Here is a 17,967-nt window from a genome sequence, read left to right as displayed (position 1 = left end):
TGTCTAATCAATGCAAATTGATTTTGCTATTCTGTATTGACCTCTCAACCCTTTGACTGTCCATGGTAATTTCTTTCTTCACCTGATAAGGTACCTGATCCATAATAAATCAATTCTAATTAGTTTGGAGACTTCACTGGGAGCATAAGTTTGTTGGAAAAAAGCAGCAGGTCTCAGGTAGCTTTTTCATATCTCTCCATCTGTGGTTATATTTTTTGCATAAGACTATCTTCACTATATTCTTGGATAATCCTGAGTCATAAATATATACATTGCTTTCTGCAGAGACAAGCCAGATTAATTTGGAATCATACTGATGAAATATTTAAGACATAAAATAATCTAAAACTGGAGAGGAGCTAAGAGATACTGGATTTAAATCTAAAATTTCAGTGTTAAATTGCCTCATGTATGTATACTGCCTTGGAATGTCATAGCAGCAGCATTTGAATGTCTAGCAGCCTGTGGCATTTACACATTGCCTTGAACAAAAATCTTTTTTTCATTTCTTTTTGTAAGTTCAGAGGGGGATGCCCAAACTCTAGAAAATCACCTTTTTTTCATCTCTCTCTCTTTCTTTCTTTATTTTCTTTCTTTCTTTCTTTCTTTCTTTCTTTCTTTCTTTCTTTCTTTCTTTCTTTCTTTCTTTCTTTCTTATTGCTACTGGTGATACACTAAACAGAGGTTTAGGAAGCAAACATAAGTGCTGGAGAATTTTGGTTATTTTGGGGGATTTTTTTATTTATGCAACAAAGTCCTCATTTAGCATTGTAGCTCTCAGTGAGATTATTGGTCTTCTAGAACTTTTAAAAGTTATCTGCTTTTACCCAGAAAACATATTCAAGGAGAAACTTTTCCAAGAAAATGTGAAAACCCAAAATGCGCATTTGTGACATCTTGGCTCTCAATGGGCACATCAGCGTTTTCTGTGTTCAGAAGATGCAAAGGTGCACTTTTTGGGAAGCACTGGCAAAACCACAGCATTTCTAGTCTGATTTCTCTGAGGAATCAGGGGCTGCCTGGACAGCCCAGCGCTGTCGGCTCCGAGGCCATTTAACCAATTGCTAATGAGTGCTTGAGCTCCCCGAAAGAGTTGAAAAGGCAAATCTCACTTTTACCAGTTCCAGAACTGAAGTATATGGGCAGGAGAAAAAAAGAAAACATATATACACAAACATACATATATCTGTGTAACAGGATGGGAGCGGTTTGTTTGACTAAAAGAAAGGCAGAACACCCCAACCCAAACTGGAACTCAAAAAAGATAAGTCTTTGAAAGGTGGTAATTACTGTTTTGCTAAATCGCTCTAACTCTTCCACGCGTGACTATGCTGTTTAAAAATCTGTCAACCAATTTACTTAGCTGGTTGATGACAGGGGGGGTGAAAAAAAAGGGAGAGAAAAGAGCTTTTGCAGAAGGTGGGAGCCTGCTGATGGCAGATAAAGGCGGTTCTGCCGTGCCTGCTTGGGCAGCGTGCGGGCAGCGCTGGCGGCCGGAGGTGCTTCCCGTTAGGATGTTCAGCGATGTGGAGACACTGGCTCCTTCCCGGCCGCTCGGATGGAGGCTGAATGGCCTTTTGGAGGGTTACCGCACTTCACGAGGAGCACATGAATGACCGAGGGTGGTAAAAAAAAAGGCATCCTCTCCCCCCCTCCCCCCACGGAGCCGTAGAGATAAGAAAGAGAGAGTTAACGCACTGCCTGCTTGCAGCTAGAAAGTGTTCCTCTCGGACTGTTCCGACCGAGAAGGGCCGCAAATCCCTCACTAACAGGCCAGAGAAAATGCAGGTAAACTGGGTCGTTTTTAACCTCTGCACCTCCCCAGGCATCCTGTTTGGAGCCAGCTGCTCCTGGACACAAGGTGCTGCATTTCAGAGCCTGGCTTTTCCTGCGGCTGCAGCCGAGCGCCGGGATGCCTCACTTTCAGCTACCTTTCCTCTCACTCCTTCCTTTTATTTTTTTTTCAGTCTAGTTTTAATGCCTCCTTAGAAAAGATAAGTTCATTTTTGCACACCTTGGGGTGGTGTGTTCATTTTCTGCCCAAGAAATGGATCTTCTTTCGGATTTTGTACATCTTGATTTATTCTTGGCTTATAGTTTGAAGTGTGTGCTCTTCTAAAAGGATTTATGCATAGGTTCACTATTTTTGTAGTTATGGTTTATATGATAAGCTTTTTATATTTAAAATCAATATGTAATCCTGTGGAGGAGCTTATCCTCTAAAACCCCATTTGTAAATCTATTTTAGCTTTGTTACACCGCGCAGCCACAGTATTCCATAGATTGATTAGGTTCAGCAGCAGAATCCTATCAAATGGCCTGCTCTGATGATGATGCAAACTCTTTCAGGATTGCTAGTTGACTGGAACTAAAGATAAGACCTGACTGCAATCCCCCAATGTGCTCTTTACAAAACTAGTGTTAATTTTCATCAAAGTGCTGGGCTTATTTATTATAGTGGCAAGGTTGAAGGTTTTGCTACGAGAACTTTCGACCATTTCTATTAAAGCATTTCTATGGGAACTGGACGTCTGTTTGCTCAAAGTAATTATCAGTTTAAGCAGTGGGGGGAAATAAAAAAAGACAATATGAAGTCAATGAAGATGAATAATTGAAAACATTTCTACTTCAATGTGAATTTAGCAAACTCTGTCATTTTAAACTGCCCGTCGCGAGTGGTGGCACGGGGGCTTTAGCTTTCAACACTTTTAGCTCATATACAGCCTCAGAGCTTAATCCTATTTTTGTCCAGAGTGTAGCTTTTATAACAGTATTATTCTGAAATCTTCAAATTAATCACAGCCCATATTGTAGCTTCCCAGAGCTGCAGTCAGCCTGGGTAACTCTATGTGACAGGTGTTATAGGTAATCCTGGCTTAAAAGGCACAACAGGTAGGAATCAAACTTGAACACAGTTGCTTTTTTAAACATAGGGATGCTTCCCAAAACTCCTGCCCAGCAGTATTTTGTTGGATAAAACAAGATTGCAAGGTAGTCACCTATAAAATGTTATTTAAATATCTAGAGTCAGTTTGCCTTTTAACTAGTTACTGCTTGACTGTTTATTTTGGGGGGAGGAAAGGCAGAGTCCTTTTCTAGAAATGGAAGTAAAATTGCAAGGGAATATTTCTGCCAGCAAGTTTTCTCATGGTGTATTTCAAACATTTATAATAAGCAAGTGCAGAAAATACAAACAAAAAACATAACACATACACAATTTTGTTCCATGAAATCCTGATAAGACATTATTTACTTCACAGGGCTACATGATGAACCAACAAGAACTGTAGCACTTAGGAAGGGACTTAACAGAGAAAAACAGTGAGGCACTGAGCAAAACCTATACTGAAATATTCTGACTTGTTTGGTATTTCAAAAACTAAAGTTGCTGCTGAAACTGGAGAACACGGGATGAACAAAAAAAAAAAAAAAAGAAAAAAAAAGAGAAAAGCTTTAAAAATAAGAAGTGAAACCTATCAAAATTGCAAAAAATTGAATAAAGTCCAGGTAGAGACAATGGATTTCAGGATTTCAGTCCCTTTTCATGCACAGCTTCATGTGCCCAGATGTGCAGGGAAGCCTGAGTCTCAGCACAATTCCCAGCTGAAGCCAGGGGAAAGTTAAGCTGAAAGTTGGGGACCACGTCTGGGGGAAGCAAACACCCCTGAAATCCCCTGCCATGCCTCTCTCCTTTTCTGTCTGGCTCGCTGCCTTGGCCCTTTTCAGGGCGGTTTTGTCATGCTGAGATCTCATTGCATGTGAGGGGCTTTATTTGTGGGCAAAACCCTCCAGTTTGGGGAAGCTGTGACTCGCAGAGTGGCAGAGCAGTGTGTTCAGAATGGGCTGAACTGAAGCAGCTTTGCCCAAAAGGAGCAGAAGGGGAAGCAGCAGTGAAAAAAATCGACACTGCTCCAAGAAGTAGCACCTGAAAGGCTGCTAACCCAAATTAAAGCAGCTTTGTGGCAGGAAAAAATGGCTTGGATTACCAGTAATTTTGGCTGCTAATTCCACTTCTAATCTCTGTACACCTGGAAAATTATTTCCGTAGCAGCGGTGGAGGGGAAGGGATACATTAAAAAAAAAAAAAAAAGAAAGAAAGAAAACAAGGAAGGAAAAGCAGGAGAACCAGGGAAAGAAGGGAAAAAATGAGAAAAAATGAAAACTCCCGGGAAGTTTCGGCAGTGCCCTGTCAGGCCGGAGCTCCGGGAAGGGCTCTGCTGTCCCCGCAGCGGCTCCCCCGCTGCCTGCAGGACGCGGCCGCGGTGTGTGCAGCTCGCAGTGCCTGCAAACACGTGTCGCCGTGGGTTTTCCTGCGTGCTGCTGTTCCCGGAGCTCGCTCGTGGGCCCGTGTGCCCAGGCGGACGGCGAGGAGGGCGCGATAAAAGCGGTTACACATTCCTGCCTTTCCGCCGCTCTTCCAACCTTTATTGCATGATGATGCATCTAATTTTTAATTTGTAAATACAAGGCTGAATTCCCTCTAGCACCACTTGCTTTCATAAAGCTTCTGAGCAGTTTGCTGTCTTGAATAAATTTGGCTTTGGAGGGGGGTCAGGGGGATTTGAACCACCGCATTCTTGCGGGGTTTGTGAAGATTCACATGGTAACCGGTGGGGAGCATTGTTCGGGTTATCTGAATAAGCACCAGCCATGTGAGTTTTAACATGATCGCCCAGGGCAATGCAGAGCGCGGGGGGGTGGGGGAGAAAGCCAAAAGGACTGCACCCTCTCTCCCCTTCGCCTTCGGGAAGCGCGGCCGAGGAGGAGGAGGACACCGCCGGGCTGGTGGCGATGGCTTCTCCTCCCGGTGGTTTTCCCTTTTTTTTTTTTTTTTGGAGCTGGTGTCCTCTTTCCCTCCCGCTCCTCGATTGTCCTGCTATCTCCCTCATAATCTACTGCTCCTGCTTTTCATTGTTTACCTTCTTAATGAGGGAGGCGGGGAAGGCTGGGGCTTGAGTGACAGCGACAAGCCCTCGCAGTCTGGCTGGAGAGCCGGAGGCTGCGGGCATCCCCGGGGGGCTGCGCCGGGCCGGGCTGCGCTCCGGCCGCAGCAATCCCTTCGGGAACAGCCAGCCTGCCAGCGCCGGGGGTGGAGGGGCCCCGCGATGTTGTGCAGCAAGTGTATTTTTTACTTCAAAGTGGGGAATGCTAATTAAGCGATACCTGCCTTTAAAAAGTTACCGCGGGAGCATATGGTGCGCAGTGTGAGATTCCTGCAGCCGCTGAGCGGGCGAGGAGCGGGGAGAGGAGCCGCGGCTGCGGGGAGCGGGCTTTGCTCCGGGAGGGCAAACGCGGCGGACCCAGGTGTGCGGGAAACAAAACAAAACAAATTTTACACTAAAAAGAAAAGAGAGAAAAAAAAAAAAAAAGGAAAGAAACCCCCACCCAAACGACCCCAAAATCACTGCTGAGCTCTCCGAAGCCAAGGTGGGCGAAACGCCGCCGGGCTGCGCTTGTCCCCGCGGTAACCTCGCTGGGGAGAGAGGGCTGGGACCGGGCCGGGCCGTGCCATGCCAGGCTGCCCTGGGCCGTGCCAGGCCATGCCGAGCCAGGCTGCAGCGGGCTGGGATTCCGGCCGGGTTGGCTGTGCAGGGCACTGGCGGCCGCGGCTCTCACCGCTGCTCTTGTTGTGCTTCTCCCGCAGACTGGCAGAAGACCGAGGCGCAGAAGAGGCGAGAGCAGCTCTTGCTGGACGAACTCGTTATTCTCGTTAACAAACGGGACGCGCTGGTCAGGGACCTGGACGCGCAGGAGAAGCAGTGAGTCGGGCAGTGGGGGGGTCCCCGCCGAGCTGCCACGGTCGCCACGGAAAGTTTGGTCCAAGTCCTCGGGCGCCGTGGCCGTGGGGAAGCTCGGCGTGGCCGGGGAGGCGAGCGGGGCGGGAGCGCATCCCGCGCAGCCCCTCACCGCGCCTCCCGCCGCCTCTTTCCGCAGGGCCGAGGAAGAGGACGAGCATTTGGAGAGGACCCTGGAGCAAAACAAAGGCAAGATGGCCAAGAAGGAAGAGAAATGCGTTCTCCAGTGAGCGGCCTTCCCGCGGCGGCAGAGAAATCGCAGCGCGGCTTTCTTATGTTTTTAAAATGCCGACATGAGACTGGGAAAAAAACAAAAAAGATGTTTTGAAAAAAAATTTAAACTTTTTTCCATTTTCTTAGGCCAGATCTAGGCTGCGCCGGGCCCCACTCCGTTGTTTTTTTGTTTTCCATTCAAGCGAACTCGCGTTGTCCCATGATTTCCGTGTGGGCTCAGCTCTCCTGCCGAAAGCGTTGGAAATGGAATCGCCGAGACCCCTGGCGTGCGGGCGATGCCGGAGATGGGCGGAAGGAGGAGAAGAAATAGTCTGTCCTGGTTTCTGTAGCTGGAGGAGGGCTGAGTTTTGAAATAAAAATGTTTTTGTCGTAATAGGATTAGAGAGGGGGATATAGGGAAAAAAAAAATCATTGGGAATGGTTTCATCTAGTCCTGCCATATGTAATACTTAATAAGCTACCTACATTTTATAGTTAGGTCAGATCCACCCCAGTTATTATTAAAAATGTGCTGTATTTACCAGTGGTTTATTACATCAGTTTTACGTTTCCCCGGGAGTAGAGCCGAGCTGCTCTGGTTTACTCGGGGGGCTTCTCCCCCAGAGCTGGCACAAAACCCTGCGAGCGGCTGCGAGCGGAGTGGGGCAGCCCGGGGCAGCGACCGGCCCGGCCCGGGACAGCGCGACACTTCCCACCCGCGTCCCCCCGCGGACCGGACCGGACCGGACCGCCCGCTCCGCGTTATTTATTGCGCCCGGCCGCGTTCCCCAGCGCGCCCCGCTCCCCGCCCCGTCCGTGTGCCCCCAAGCGTGTCCCGCGCTCGCATCGTCCCTTCGTGGAGCTCGTCTCGTTTATTTATTACAACACCGAGTCATATATAAAATTTTCAATAAAACCCGAATCTTTCTTACCGTAACTGCCGCTTTCCTCTTTACCTGGGAAACTCCCTTCACCCCTCCCACCCGCGGTCGGCCGGGGAGGGGGCTCGGGGGGCGGGAAGGGACCGATCCCGGGGGGCGGGGGGGGCAGCGCGGCTCCGAGCCCCGGGCCTCCCCGGCAACGAAACCCACCAGACGGAAAAGTTTTTCGTTTGATTTTAGTAAACTGCAACTCGGGGAAGGGGAGGTAAAACTTTTCCCCGCGGAGTCGATGCCGCCCGCCGGCGGCCTGGGGGATGCGCGGCCAAAGCGCGGCTGCGGGAGAGCAGGGAAAGCACCCGCGGGAGCTGAGCGGGCGGAAGGAGCTCGAACCCTGCGGGGTCGCGGCTGCCGTTCCGAGGGAACCCCAAAAAGGACCCCAAAAGTGCTGGCGGCTCTAGGTGCAACTGCGGCCCGCGGCCCGCTCCGCGCTGCGCCCTGCCGCTCTCACCAAAAAAAGTCCCCCGTGGAGGAGGGAAGCGCCCGGTTCTGTGCGAGCGGCCGCCGGTGCCGCGGGATGTGCCGGCCTGGGAAACTGGGGGCTGCCCCGGGGTCGGCAGGTGGGTTTGACCCCGTGCGAAGTTTGGGAAGATGCGCGGAGCACGCCGGCGCCGGGAGGGCTGGGGCAGCGATCTCCACCTTGCTCTTCTGCCCTCCCGTAAAAATACAGCGGCTGGGGACGGGAGGGAACACTCTCCGAAGGCTCCGCGGCTGCGGAGCGCGGCGGAGACCCGGGAGGGGAGAGAACAGCAAAAGCTCCGGCGGAGCACCGGGACCTGCTAAGCCCTGAAGTGTGGGGCTGCCCCTGGGGCGAGGGGGGCCGCGGGCGAGCATCCTCCCGGCCTGGGGGCCCGGTGTTTGCCTAGCTTTTGAAGCCAAAAAAGTAACTCAGGCACTGGGCTGAGGGAAAAGTAAGTGTGCGTGTCCCTCGTGTTTCGCCCCCAGCTCGGCAAGCCCGCAGCCGGACCGCACTGCCCCTGCCCTTCTCCGGGGCTGGGGTCGCACAGCCCAGCCCCCTGCCCACCCGCAGCTCCCGCCATGCCCGACCTTACCTGGGCGCAGCGGGGAGGGCGCCGCGGCTCCGTCCGGCGGAGGGAAGGGGGAACCGGAGTGGCCGGGACTGTCACCTCGGGGGGGTGGCGAGCCCCGCGCCCGCCCTGCCCGCAGCCCCCGGCCGAGCCTGCGGGGAGGCGTCCGCAATTGGGGATTGGGCAACCGCGGGAGTTGCGGGAGGCTTGGGGGCGCATGGATACCCCCCGGTGCGTGTGTGTGGGGAGCAGCCTCGGGGGGAGCAGCCTCGGGGGGAGCCTCCTGCCCGCCAGCTCCGGGGCTGCCCGGCGGGGCCAAGTGATGGCAAGGCGGCGGGGGCGGGGGGGAGCGCAGCCCGAGCCAGGAACTGCCCCGGCAGGAGCGGGGCAAAACGGGGGAGAGGGGCTGGAAGGGGGGTGAACTGCCCCCGCAAACTCTTCCTCCTCCCTCCTTCTCCCTTTGCTTTTTTGTGAATGGGCCGCGGCGCCTTTGTTACGGGAAGTGCCCGTGTCGCTGACTTTTGCGGGAGAGCGGAGGAGCTCGCTAACCTCCTTTGCTCTGCTCATCTGCTCATCGGCTCCCTCCCGCCCGGCTTAGACGGTTCCCTCCTCGGACTGGAAAAAGATTTGAAAAGAAGGGGGAAAAAAAAACTCCAACAGAAACAAAATAAAATGGGGGGGAAAGTCTTCCCCCCGGGAGACCTCGCTGCGATCGGGGCTGGCGGGCAGCGCCTTTGAACATTAGCTCGCTTTCAGCTCCACTGCAATTAGAGGGAGTTGATTTGGGGAGACCAACAAAAGCCGCGCACCGGAGCCTCTTTAGAGGTCCGGGGCTGCTCCGCCGCCTGCGCGGCCGCCGCGCCCCGACCCCGCCGCCCGGAGCAACGAGCGGGGCCCCGCGGAGCGCTCCGTGTCACCTCGCCCCTGTCCCCGCCGCTCCCGTGCGGCCCCCGCCCGCTCGCCCCCCGCGGCGCGCAGCAGCCCCTCAGTTCGGGACACGCGGGGAAAGCTGCGGCCGCTGTAGTTTTATTGGGATTTTAAAGCACAAAGTTTGGGAGAGCCTCCGGGCATCGGGATGGGGGGGCCGCGACACCGCCTCCCCTCTCCGGGAGCGCCCTCCGTGCGGGCGAAGGCGGCGGCCGAAACTTTTTCTGCACTCTCCTGGGGCGGCGGGGACGCGCAGCGGCGTGGGGGGCTTCCCCAGGGAGGGGGCAGAACTGCGCGGGCGCGGAGCGGCTCACCCACCCCCCCTCCGCTCCCGGACTTCTCCAACAATTCCCACCGCCCGCCCTCTCCGCGGAGGTTGCGCGGGGCACGGAGCGCCCGCCCCCCGCACCCTGGCTCGGCCGGCCGGCGCTCCGCGGCGCCGGGGTCGGTGCGCGGGGGAGCGCGGAGCGGCGCGGGGCGGTGCGGAGGAGCCGTCGCCCCGCGCTGCCATTGCCCGGGCGGCTGTCAGTCAGGCGGGGAGCGGCCGGGGATTGGCGCCGGGCTGGTTACGCAGTTGCTTTGCGCGCACATACAAGGGTAGGGCCGGGGGTAGGTGATCAATCCTCATCAGGGCCGCGGCTCCATCGCCCCGACAGCGCGGGCCGCCGGCAAGGTAACGCGGGGCACCCCGACAAGTCGGGGGTGCGCGGCTCGGCTCCGGGCGGCGCCCCCCCGGCCCCCCTCCCCAGCCCGCCTCTCACCTGCCTGCCCCCCTCCCTCCCTTCCTCCCTCCCTCCCCCCGCCGCGCCCCCTCCGCGCCCCCCGCCCGCTCCGCCCCGCGCTGCCCCGCGCAGCCCCCGCCGCGGCCGTCGGGCGGGCGCTCAGTCGCTCCGCAGGTGGCCGCGCAGGTGAGGCGGGCGGGGGCGGCGGGCACAGAGCTCACCGACGGGGCGGGCGGCGCTGGGACGGAGCGTAGCGGGCCCGCGGCACCGTGGGCAGGGGCGGTGAGCGCGGCCGGGCCGGGGCTGCCTCGGGATTTTCCTCTTTGCTCTCTTCTCTTTTTCACTTTGATTTCCCCCCTCTTCCCCGCTCTCTCCGCCCGGGACGGGCCCGCTCCGCCGCGTCCCGACAAAGTTATGCAACGCCGGGTCACGGCGCTGCCGCCCGACCCGCGCCCGGCCTAGGGGGTCACCGCGAACCCCCGCCCGGCGTTCACCTCCCGCCGTGCCCCCGCTGCCCCGTTGCTCGGGGGGAGCTGCTCAGCCTCGGCGGCGGGGGCTCCCCGGGGCTCGGCGGGACCGCCCGGGCTCTCTCCGCTCCTTGCTCCCCTCCGCGCTCATCCGCGGCGTTTTGCCGCCGGAGCTCTCGTGTGCGCGTCGCCCCGCCGGCCCTGCCGGAGCCCCCCGGGCTGCCCTGCCGCCGTCCCGTCCCGCCTGCCGCCGCTGTCTCCCGCTCGGCTGCCGCCGCGCTCTCTTTCCCTTTTCCCCCTTTTTAACTCTTATCCATTTCTAATTAAAACGTCCCCCGTCTGCTCGCTTTTAAATTAATTATACTTCCCTCCTCTGATACCTCCTTTTGATTCCTAATCCAATTATCTTTTTAAATAATTGCTTTATCTCTCCCGATCGCCGGCCACTGTTGCCTCTCGGCACTTGCGCGCGACTCGCCTTCGTTGAAAATAAAATAATAATCGAATTAGCGATCGGAAGCCGCCGGCGCGGAGCCCCTGCGCGGGTGGGAGCCCCGAGAACCCCCCGGCAGGACTCGGGCGGCCGAAGCCTCACCCGCTTCTTCTCCGCTCTCTCCCCAGGCGCTCCGGCCTCGCCTCTGCGCGGGGAAGAAATCCGCCTGTTTCTCGATCCTCGTTGTTATTTTAATTTTTTTTTTCCCCTTCGTTTTTTATTTTTCTCTCACTTCACCTGCGATCGCTCGAGGACGTCGCGGCTGTGACGGCGGGACGGAACGAAAAAAACTCCTTTCACACCGACTTTGTGCTCCGTTTTTGAATTGTCGTTGGCTTTAAATTTTTATTGCCTCTCGTTTGGGTTTTTTTCGGGGGCTCTTTTTGTCAGATTTTTCCCCCTCCGTTTCCCACTTCCCCGCCGCATACATTTGATTAGATTTTGAATTTTTTTTTTTTTTCCTGCGGGACTTTGGAAGAAACTGCCCGGCTTCTAGCATGATGTCTTACCTCAAACAGCCCCCTTACGGCATGAATGGGCTGGGGCTGACGGGGCCCGCCATGGACCTGCTGCATCCCTCCGTGGGCTACCCGGGTGAGTGTTCCCCCCAGTCCCACCATCCCTCCAGCAAGGAGGGGGAAAAGTTCCATCCCGTGTGGGTTTGGAGGGGCCGGTGGGGCTGTACGGTTCAGGGTAGGTTGTGGGCTGGGTTCCCCCCTTTGCCTTCACTCCTGCCTGGGGAGATTGGGGTCTAGCTGAATTTTCCCCCTTTTCCCCGGGGTTTATTCGTTTTCACAGGGGTTTTTAAGGATAAAAAAAGTTTTAAATTATACAAAAAGAAAGTATTTTTTTTCGACACAACGAAATCTCCCCGTAGCTCCCGCCGGAGCCAGGCCTGACCCTTCCCCATCCCTGTGCCCCTCTCCCTGCCCGCAGCGGGATGGGGTCCGGCAGCCGTGGGCGTGGGGGGACACTGTTTTGGGGTCAGCACTGGGGTGCCCCTCAGGGCCCTGCCCCAGGGACAGCGGGGCTCCCCCCGTGCCGGGGCGTGCGGGAGGTGCTTGGGGACCCAGCGTGACCAGCGTGGTGCTGCTCGTCCCCAGCCACCCCGCGGAAGCAGCGGCGGGAGCGCACCACCTTCACCCGCTCGCAGCTGGACGTGCTGGAGGCTCTCTTTGCCAAGACTCGCTACCCTGACATCTTCATGCGGGAGGAAGTTGCCCTGAAGATCAACCTGCCCGAATCCCGAGTCCAGGTACTGCACCTGCGTGGGGGAATCCTGCACTGCTGTGGGATGGGGGGATGCAGGGATGCAGGGCCACCCCAGTTCAGCTGGCACTGCTCAGCTCAGGTGCTCCATCCACACTCATCCCTGTTTCCTCGGGACAGGGATGCCTGTGGGCTCCCATCTGTCCCGCTGTGGTGACATTTAGCCGAAGAGGGAGCATTTATTTTTATTTTTATCCCCTTATGTTAATTTTATTTTATTCATATATTTCCGTCGCCCTCCACCTGCTCCAGGGTATAGCAGCCCTACCACCTGGGTGCTTCCCAGAGGTATTCCCTCTGGGCAGTGCTCTCTGGATACCCAGCAGGGTGGGATATGCAGGCAGCACCCAACGCAGGATCTGCCTCCCAAACCCATGTATTTGTCAGTGTGCCAGGGATGTGCACAAGCTGGGACACCACAGCCTGACCCTGGTCATCCTGGCTTTTGGCAGGTTATGGGGTGGCCGGGATGCCAGGCGGGCGTGGAATTTTTGGGGATGTGAGGGTGCAGTGTCAGCGGCTGGGCGTGGGTACTGGGAGAACTGGTGCCAGGGCGAGGCCAGCTGGCTGCTCGCAGGCTGCAGAGCCCCTGCTGGGTCTGTCCTGTCCATGCTCACCCCACCACCCTCGCTCCCCGCTTTCTCCCGCCAGGTCTGGTTCAAGAACCGCCGCGCCAAGTGCCGGCAGCAGCAGCAGAGCGGCGGAGGGGCCAAGAGCCGCCCGGCCAAGAAGAAATCATCGCCCGCTCGGGAGAGCTCGGGCTCGGAGAGCAGCGGGCAGTTCACGCCGCCGGCAGCAGCCTCCAGCTCCGCCTCGTCTTCCTCCTCCAGCTCGGCCTCCTCGGCCCCGGTGGGCGCCCCGGCCTCTCTCAGCACGCCGGCCTCGTCCATCTGGAGCCCCGCTTCCATCTCTCCCGGCGCGGCCCCGGCGGGGGTGACGGTGCCCGAGCCGCTGCCGCCCGCCGCCGCCTCCTGCATGCAGCGGGCTGGCCCCGCCGCCTCGGCCGCCTCCGCCTCCTACCCCGTGTCCTACAGCCAGGGCGGGGGCTACGGCCAGGGCTACCCCGCGCCGCCCTCCTCGTCCTATTTCGGGGGCGTGGATTGCAGCTCCTACCTGGCGCCCATGCACTCGCACCACCATCCCCACCAGCTCAGCCCCATGGGTCCCTCCTCGGTGCCGGGCCACCACCACCACCACCCGCTGAGCCAGAGCTCGGGCCACCACCACCACCACCACCACCACCACCACCAGGGTTACGGCGGCACGGGGCTGCCCTTCAACTCTTCCGACTGCCTGGACTACAAGGAGCCCGCCGCCGCCGCCGCCGCCTCCTGGAAGCTCAACTTCAACTCCCCCGACTGCCTTGACTACAAGGACCAGGCGTCCTGGCGCTTCCAGGTCTTGTGAGGGGTCGATCGGTGTCCCCACAAGCTGCCACTGACCCCCACCCGGGGACTCCCCACCGCCTCCTGGGCAGGACTCTGGCTCTTCCTCCTCCTCCTCCTCCCTCTTCGTTAGCAGTGGCGATGCCCTGGGGAGGTCCTGCCGCCCCCATCTCTACTGACTGATATTTATTTGCTTCCTGCACCGCTCCACCAGGTTTATTATAATTATTATTTTTTTAAACGCAACAGAAGAGGAGTTTAAAAAAAAAAAAAAAAGAATAAAATTTAAAAGCCTAGCGTGTCCCCGGCTGCCCCCCGGGCAGAGGCGCAGGCTGGCTCCTGCCCTGCCAGTGCCCCCCAGATTTTGGGGGACCCTCAGCCCCTGCGGGTGCAAAAGCCCTGCTTGCCAGTCCTGTACAGCCTCTTGCCGCGGGGAGCGGCGGGAATGATGTAAATACTCGGTCCGTTCCAGTGACCACGATTATTTTTAGTTGATGCTGTTGGGTTGGCATTTATCTAGAGTCTAACAAGGAACAGAACGTTAAAAAAAAAAAAAGGAAAAAAAAAATCTTTTTTAATTTTAATTTTCTTCCCTAAAAAAAAAAGAATCTTTCCCCATCTCACGTCCTCCGTCCATCATCGAGGGCTCTGCACAAGCTTTTGTGCCGTCCTGGGGCTGAGGCTGAGGGGGGAGGCAGCGGCCACGGGAGGTGCCCAGAGGGGAGGCAAAGGGGGAGGGAAAGGCTGCCCAGCTGATCCACAACCTGCAGACCAAAAAAACCCAAAACTTTTGGAAAAAAAAAAATTAATAAAAGGAAAGGAGGAAAAAAAAAGAAGCTGCGAAAAAAGTTTTGGTTTATTTTTTGGGGGGGGGAGGGTTGCAGGGACGAGCAGCTCTGGTTCGGGGCTGGGGAGGGGGGGCGCACGGCGTTTCGGAGTGTGTTTTTCGGTTCGGTTTTCGTTGTGGTTGTTTCGAGCCCCTTGTGTCGGTCGGTGCCTTGCGGCGGGTCGGGGCTGCAGCCCTGCGCTCCTGCTTCCCCCGCCTGGGCTGCGGCTTCCCGCCGCCTTCGCCCCGCTGCGGGGACAGGGACAGCGTCCGTGTGACTTTTGATGCCGTAACCCCTTCAACTGTAAGGCAACCCCTCCTCCTTTCTTTCCCCCCACCCCAATAAAATCTAAACTAATAAACGTAGCCGTGTCCTGTCCTCCTTCCTCCCTCCCTCCCTCCTGCCTCCTCTTCCTCATGATGCTTCCCTGGGGAGAGTGAGGAACGGGGAAATATTTCCTGGGGGTGCCAGCAGGATGGGGATGTGTGTGATGAGCTCGGAGTGCTCTGCAGGCGCGGGCTGGGGACCCATTCTTGCGTTAATTGACGCCTAATTGGTTACTGATTAATTGGCGCCCCGTGGTGCCGATGGGACTCGCGGGAAGGGCAAGCGCTGCCCGGAACAGCGATTTCCCCCCAGGTCTGGTGGGGCAGCCCCAAACTCTGGCCCCACGGGCGGGTTTGGGTGCTGGCGGTGGGTGCGAGGGTCACTCACACATCCAGCCGGCCCTCTGTCCCACTGTGCAGGTTCTGCTGCTGCCCTTCCAGCCCTTCCCGGCCGGGCTATCCCCAGCCGCTGCCGGCTGGGATCCGGCTGGGGAAAACAGGGAGGTGAATTATTTCTCCCTCTCTATTTTTTACCCCCAGGCCTTCCCTTCAGTTGTTGGAGCTGCCTGTTGGGGCTGTTCCTACTCGCACAGCACCGGGGATGCGCGGACCTGCTCTGCTCCCCTGCTTGGGCCATCGGTGCGCTGCTCGGGGAGCATCCCCAAATTCCCATCCTCCTCCCTGTGGTCCTGCAGCAGTGCCCACTGCGTCTGGAAGCTCCGGGGCTGTGTCGCCGTCCGTGGTGTCGGCAGGGTGACCGCGGTGGGGTGAGAGGTGTCAAAACTCCATGCTTTGGGGAGGATTTCCCACCCTCCCTCCCGCACCCCCAGCTTCCCCGCCCCAGCATCCTGGTGCAGAGCGAGCGGGGCTGGCACTGTGGTGCTGCGGCTGCGGTGGGAAAAGAGTGGGATGAGCCCCAGGAGCCACCGGCACCCTCGCGGGGTCGTGGTCACGGCAGAGCCCCGAGGTGGGGTGACCTCCCACACCCCCCGGTGCAGCAGGGAGCTGTGGGAGGGGACGAGTGCGGCTGAGTCAATGTTAGGGGATTTTTCCTTGACAGGTTCTTTTCCTTGTTGTCTCCTTCTGTGTGTACTTATAGTTAAAAAATACGTAAGTATTAAATATATGTATATATATACATATATATATATACTTATAAAAGAATTGTTCTCTTCTGCAATCACCAAAGTGTGGCTGTACAGGCAGTTTGAGGCAGGGCTGTGTGTGCTGGGTCCAGGTGCACCAGTCTCTGCATCCCCAAGACCTTCCTTTAAAGGGGAAAAAGTTATCACAACTCTCCTGGGGCTGGGGGAAAAAACCAAAAAACTGTGCTGGGCTCAAAATGAACCAGAGTTGCCTTCCCAGGTTTGGTGAGAACATGAGAGATAAGATCCAGCAGGTATGTAACACGAGTTCCCAGACACACACTTTTTGTCTTTAGAAAAAGATGCACCCTTCATATCATCCTTATAAAATGTGCTCAGTAAATCAGCCATGCTGAGAGACACAGCCAAGAGGGGAGCCTGAATTTTGGTTTTGGTGACTCTTCATTCAGTGCCTCGCAGTGGGGCTGGGCCTGGGGTCTGCTTTGGGGTTTAGGACTCCAAGGGATGCCCATGTCCCCCCGCCTTTCCCCCCTGATTTAGGCACCAGCAACATCTGGTGCTGCTGGTCAGTGGTTTTTCCAGCAACTCCCACGCTGCAGTTCGGGCATTTTCCTGCCCCTCTCGCACCGAAGCACGGTGTTGAAGCTGCCTGCTGAGCCCAGCTGGCATCGGAGGCACAGAGGAGAGCTGGTCCAGATCACATCAAATCACGGCTGTGCCCTCAATGCTTGGCTTTATTTGTTTCTAATTTTTTTTCCAGTCAGTGCCATCAGGGCGGGCAAGACGTGGCTTGTGCCTGCTGGTGGGCGAGCATGGGCTGGGAAAGGTCACAGCTGGGTTGGGGGGAGCCTCAGCACCCTCCCTAGTTTGCAAACTTCTCCCACCGTGGGCTTCCTGAAGGCTGAGCAGGCAGTGCCACCCTGGGCATGAGTCAGGGCAGGTAAGGTGGCACTGTGCCTGCTGCCCGGCTCCAGGGGCAGGCGCCAGCAGGATTGCCAAGCTTTTTAGGGCAACCCGGTTCTGAGACAGCTGCCTACTTGGCTCGAGCCTCACCTCTCCAGCAAGAAGGCTGCTGGGTGCTTGGCTACCACCATTATTTTTTTTTTTAATGAAAATCGCGCTTGCTGCTGGAGCACGGAGCTGCCGAGGGTCAGCCTGCCCCAGCCCCGCGCAGCTCCTGCCTCTGCCCTGGAGCTCTTGTTCCAAAGGCACCTGGGGCTTTCCTGCCGGGAATGAAGGGCCAGGATTTGCGGTGGGCAGGAGGAGGGACAGAGGGGAGAGCATTGCCCAGCTTGGGCTGCCCTTGGCTTTTACGCTGGTGCTCCCTGGACTTGGAATAATTGATGACTTATTTGCTGTTATCAGAGCAGTGTCCCTGCTTTGCTGTTAAATCCCTGCATGGGGCAGGGAGCTGGGAGAGGTGATGATGGGAACAGCTTTAGCAGGCCATGCAGAGGTGGGCAGAGGCTGGACAAGGTTGCTGCTGGCTGGGGTGACCAACTCCTCTTTTGGGTGCAGGATGTGCTTTGGGAACTCAAACCGTTATGGCTGCACATGACTTAAACTACTAAAGAATTATAACTAAAAATTCTGCTGCATTTTGAGAAGTCATGGCCACTAACACGACTTATTACAGTTATTTTGCAGGCAGCCTTCCTGGCAGGGTGCAGAGAAAACAGGTGATTACAGCCGAATAGGGAGCCATTGGTTTGTGGTTTTCCCTGAGCTGACCTCCGTGTTAGCCAGTCGCTGCTAATTCATGCACTTTGAGCAGCAATTAATGCACATAAAATCCCGTGTTGGTTCCAAACCTGTTTTGATTTTGTCAGTGAAAAGTCTGCAGGTGAACCTCCCAGCTGAGGAAGTTGCTGTGCAGGAGAGCTTTCCTTTCATGTCGCACGGTCGAGCACAAAATGCTGTGGGGAAGGAGGAGGCTGAAAATGGTCACAGAGCAGAAGCCTAAAGGGAAACATTTGCTTATTTCCACTTAAATCCCTATTCAACACTTTTTTTTTTTCTCCTGGACAGACAGGACTTTCCCAAGAAAACCATGTGAGGATATTTTTTCATGAAAAACTGCAATTTTAGGAAACAGCATTCTGGACCTTATGTACATTTCTAGTATCACTTCCTGTATATTTTTAAGCTGAAATCCTCTTAGCATGCAAAGTAAATAGATTATGATATACTGAAGGATTAAGAATCACTGTCTGGTGTCAGATTAATCCCTCATATAGACCATCACTTGTACTGACAGAAATATGGCTGCAATTCAGCAAAATAGCTGTATGGCAAGGCGATGTGTTGCAGCCTCTTAGGCAGAACAAGCCCCCAGTCACCGCCGTCCAGCACTGTGTGTTTTCCAGAAATTCAATTTCAATCCGTGGGACATTAAAGGCAGCTCCTCTACAAGCTCAGCCATCACCATCTCAGCTCTGTGTGGGGAGGCAAGGCAGCAGCTGCTCTGTTTC

General features: G+C 56.2%; 2 protein-coding genes across 14 annotated transcripts in view; both read left to right on the top strand.

The window, feature by feature from the left end:
• Positions 1-6,945, top strand: part of EHBP1 (EH domain binding protein 1) — a 200,855-nt gene extending 193,910 nt beyond the window's left edge. For all 12 annotated transcript variants that reach the window (XM_085054353.1, XM_085054362.1, XM_085054361.1 and 9 more), the window contains 2 exons: positions 5,645-5,759; positions 5,935-6,945. In XM_085054353.1, the coding sequence (XP_084910479.1) occupies positions 5,645-5,759; positions 5,935-6,025 (206 nt within the window). In that variant the 3' untranslated portion in view covers positions 6,026-6,945. The remainder of the gene's footprint in view (positions 1-5,644; positions 5,760-5,934) is intronic.
• Positions 6,946-9,330: 2,385 nt separating this feature from the next.
• Positions 9,331-14,425, top strand: OTX1 (orthodenticle homeobox 1). 2 transcript variants are annotated; one of them, XM_085054350.1, is made up of 4 exons: positions 9,331-9,574; positions 11,062-11,177; positions 11,687-11,838; positions 12,504-14,425. In XM_085054350.1, exons 2-4 carry the CDS (start codon positions 11,081-11,083, stop codon positions 13,257-13,259), a joined length of 1,005 nt encoding a protein of 334 aa, XP_084910476.1. In that variant the 5' UTR covers positions 9,331-9,574; positions 11,062-11,080; the 3' UTR covers positions 13,260-14,425. The 2 variants fall into 2 exon arrangements, with proteins under 2 accessions (XP_084910476.1, XP_084910475.1); XM_085054349.1 differs by having other exon boundaries at positions 9,333-9,574; positions 10,712-11,177.
• Positions 14,426-17,967: the final 3,542 nt, after the last annotated feature.

Source organism: Lichenostomus cassidix, chromosome 3 (assembly GCF_008360975.1).
Source record: "Lichenostomus cassidix isolate B80296 chromosome 3, HeHo_3.0, whole genome shotgun sequence".
Lineage (NCBI taxonomy): Eukaryota > Metazoa > Chordata > Aves > Passeriformes > Meliphagidae > Lichenostomus > Lichenostomus cassidix.
This window is presented reverse-complemented; position numbering and strand designations above follow the sequence as displayed.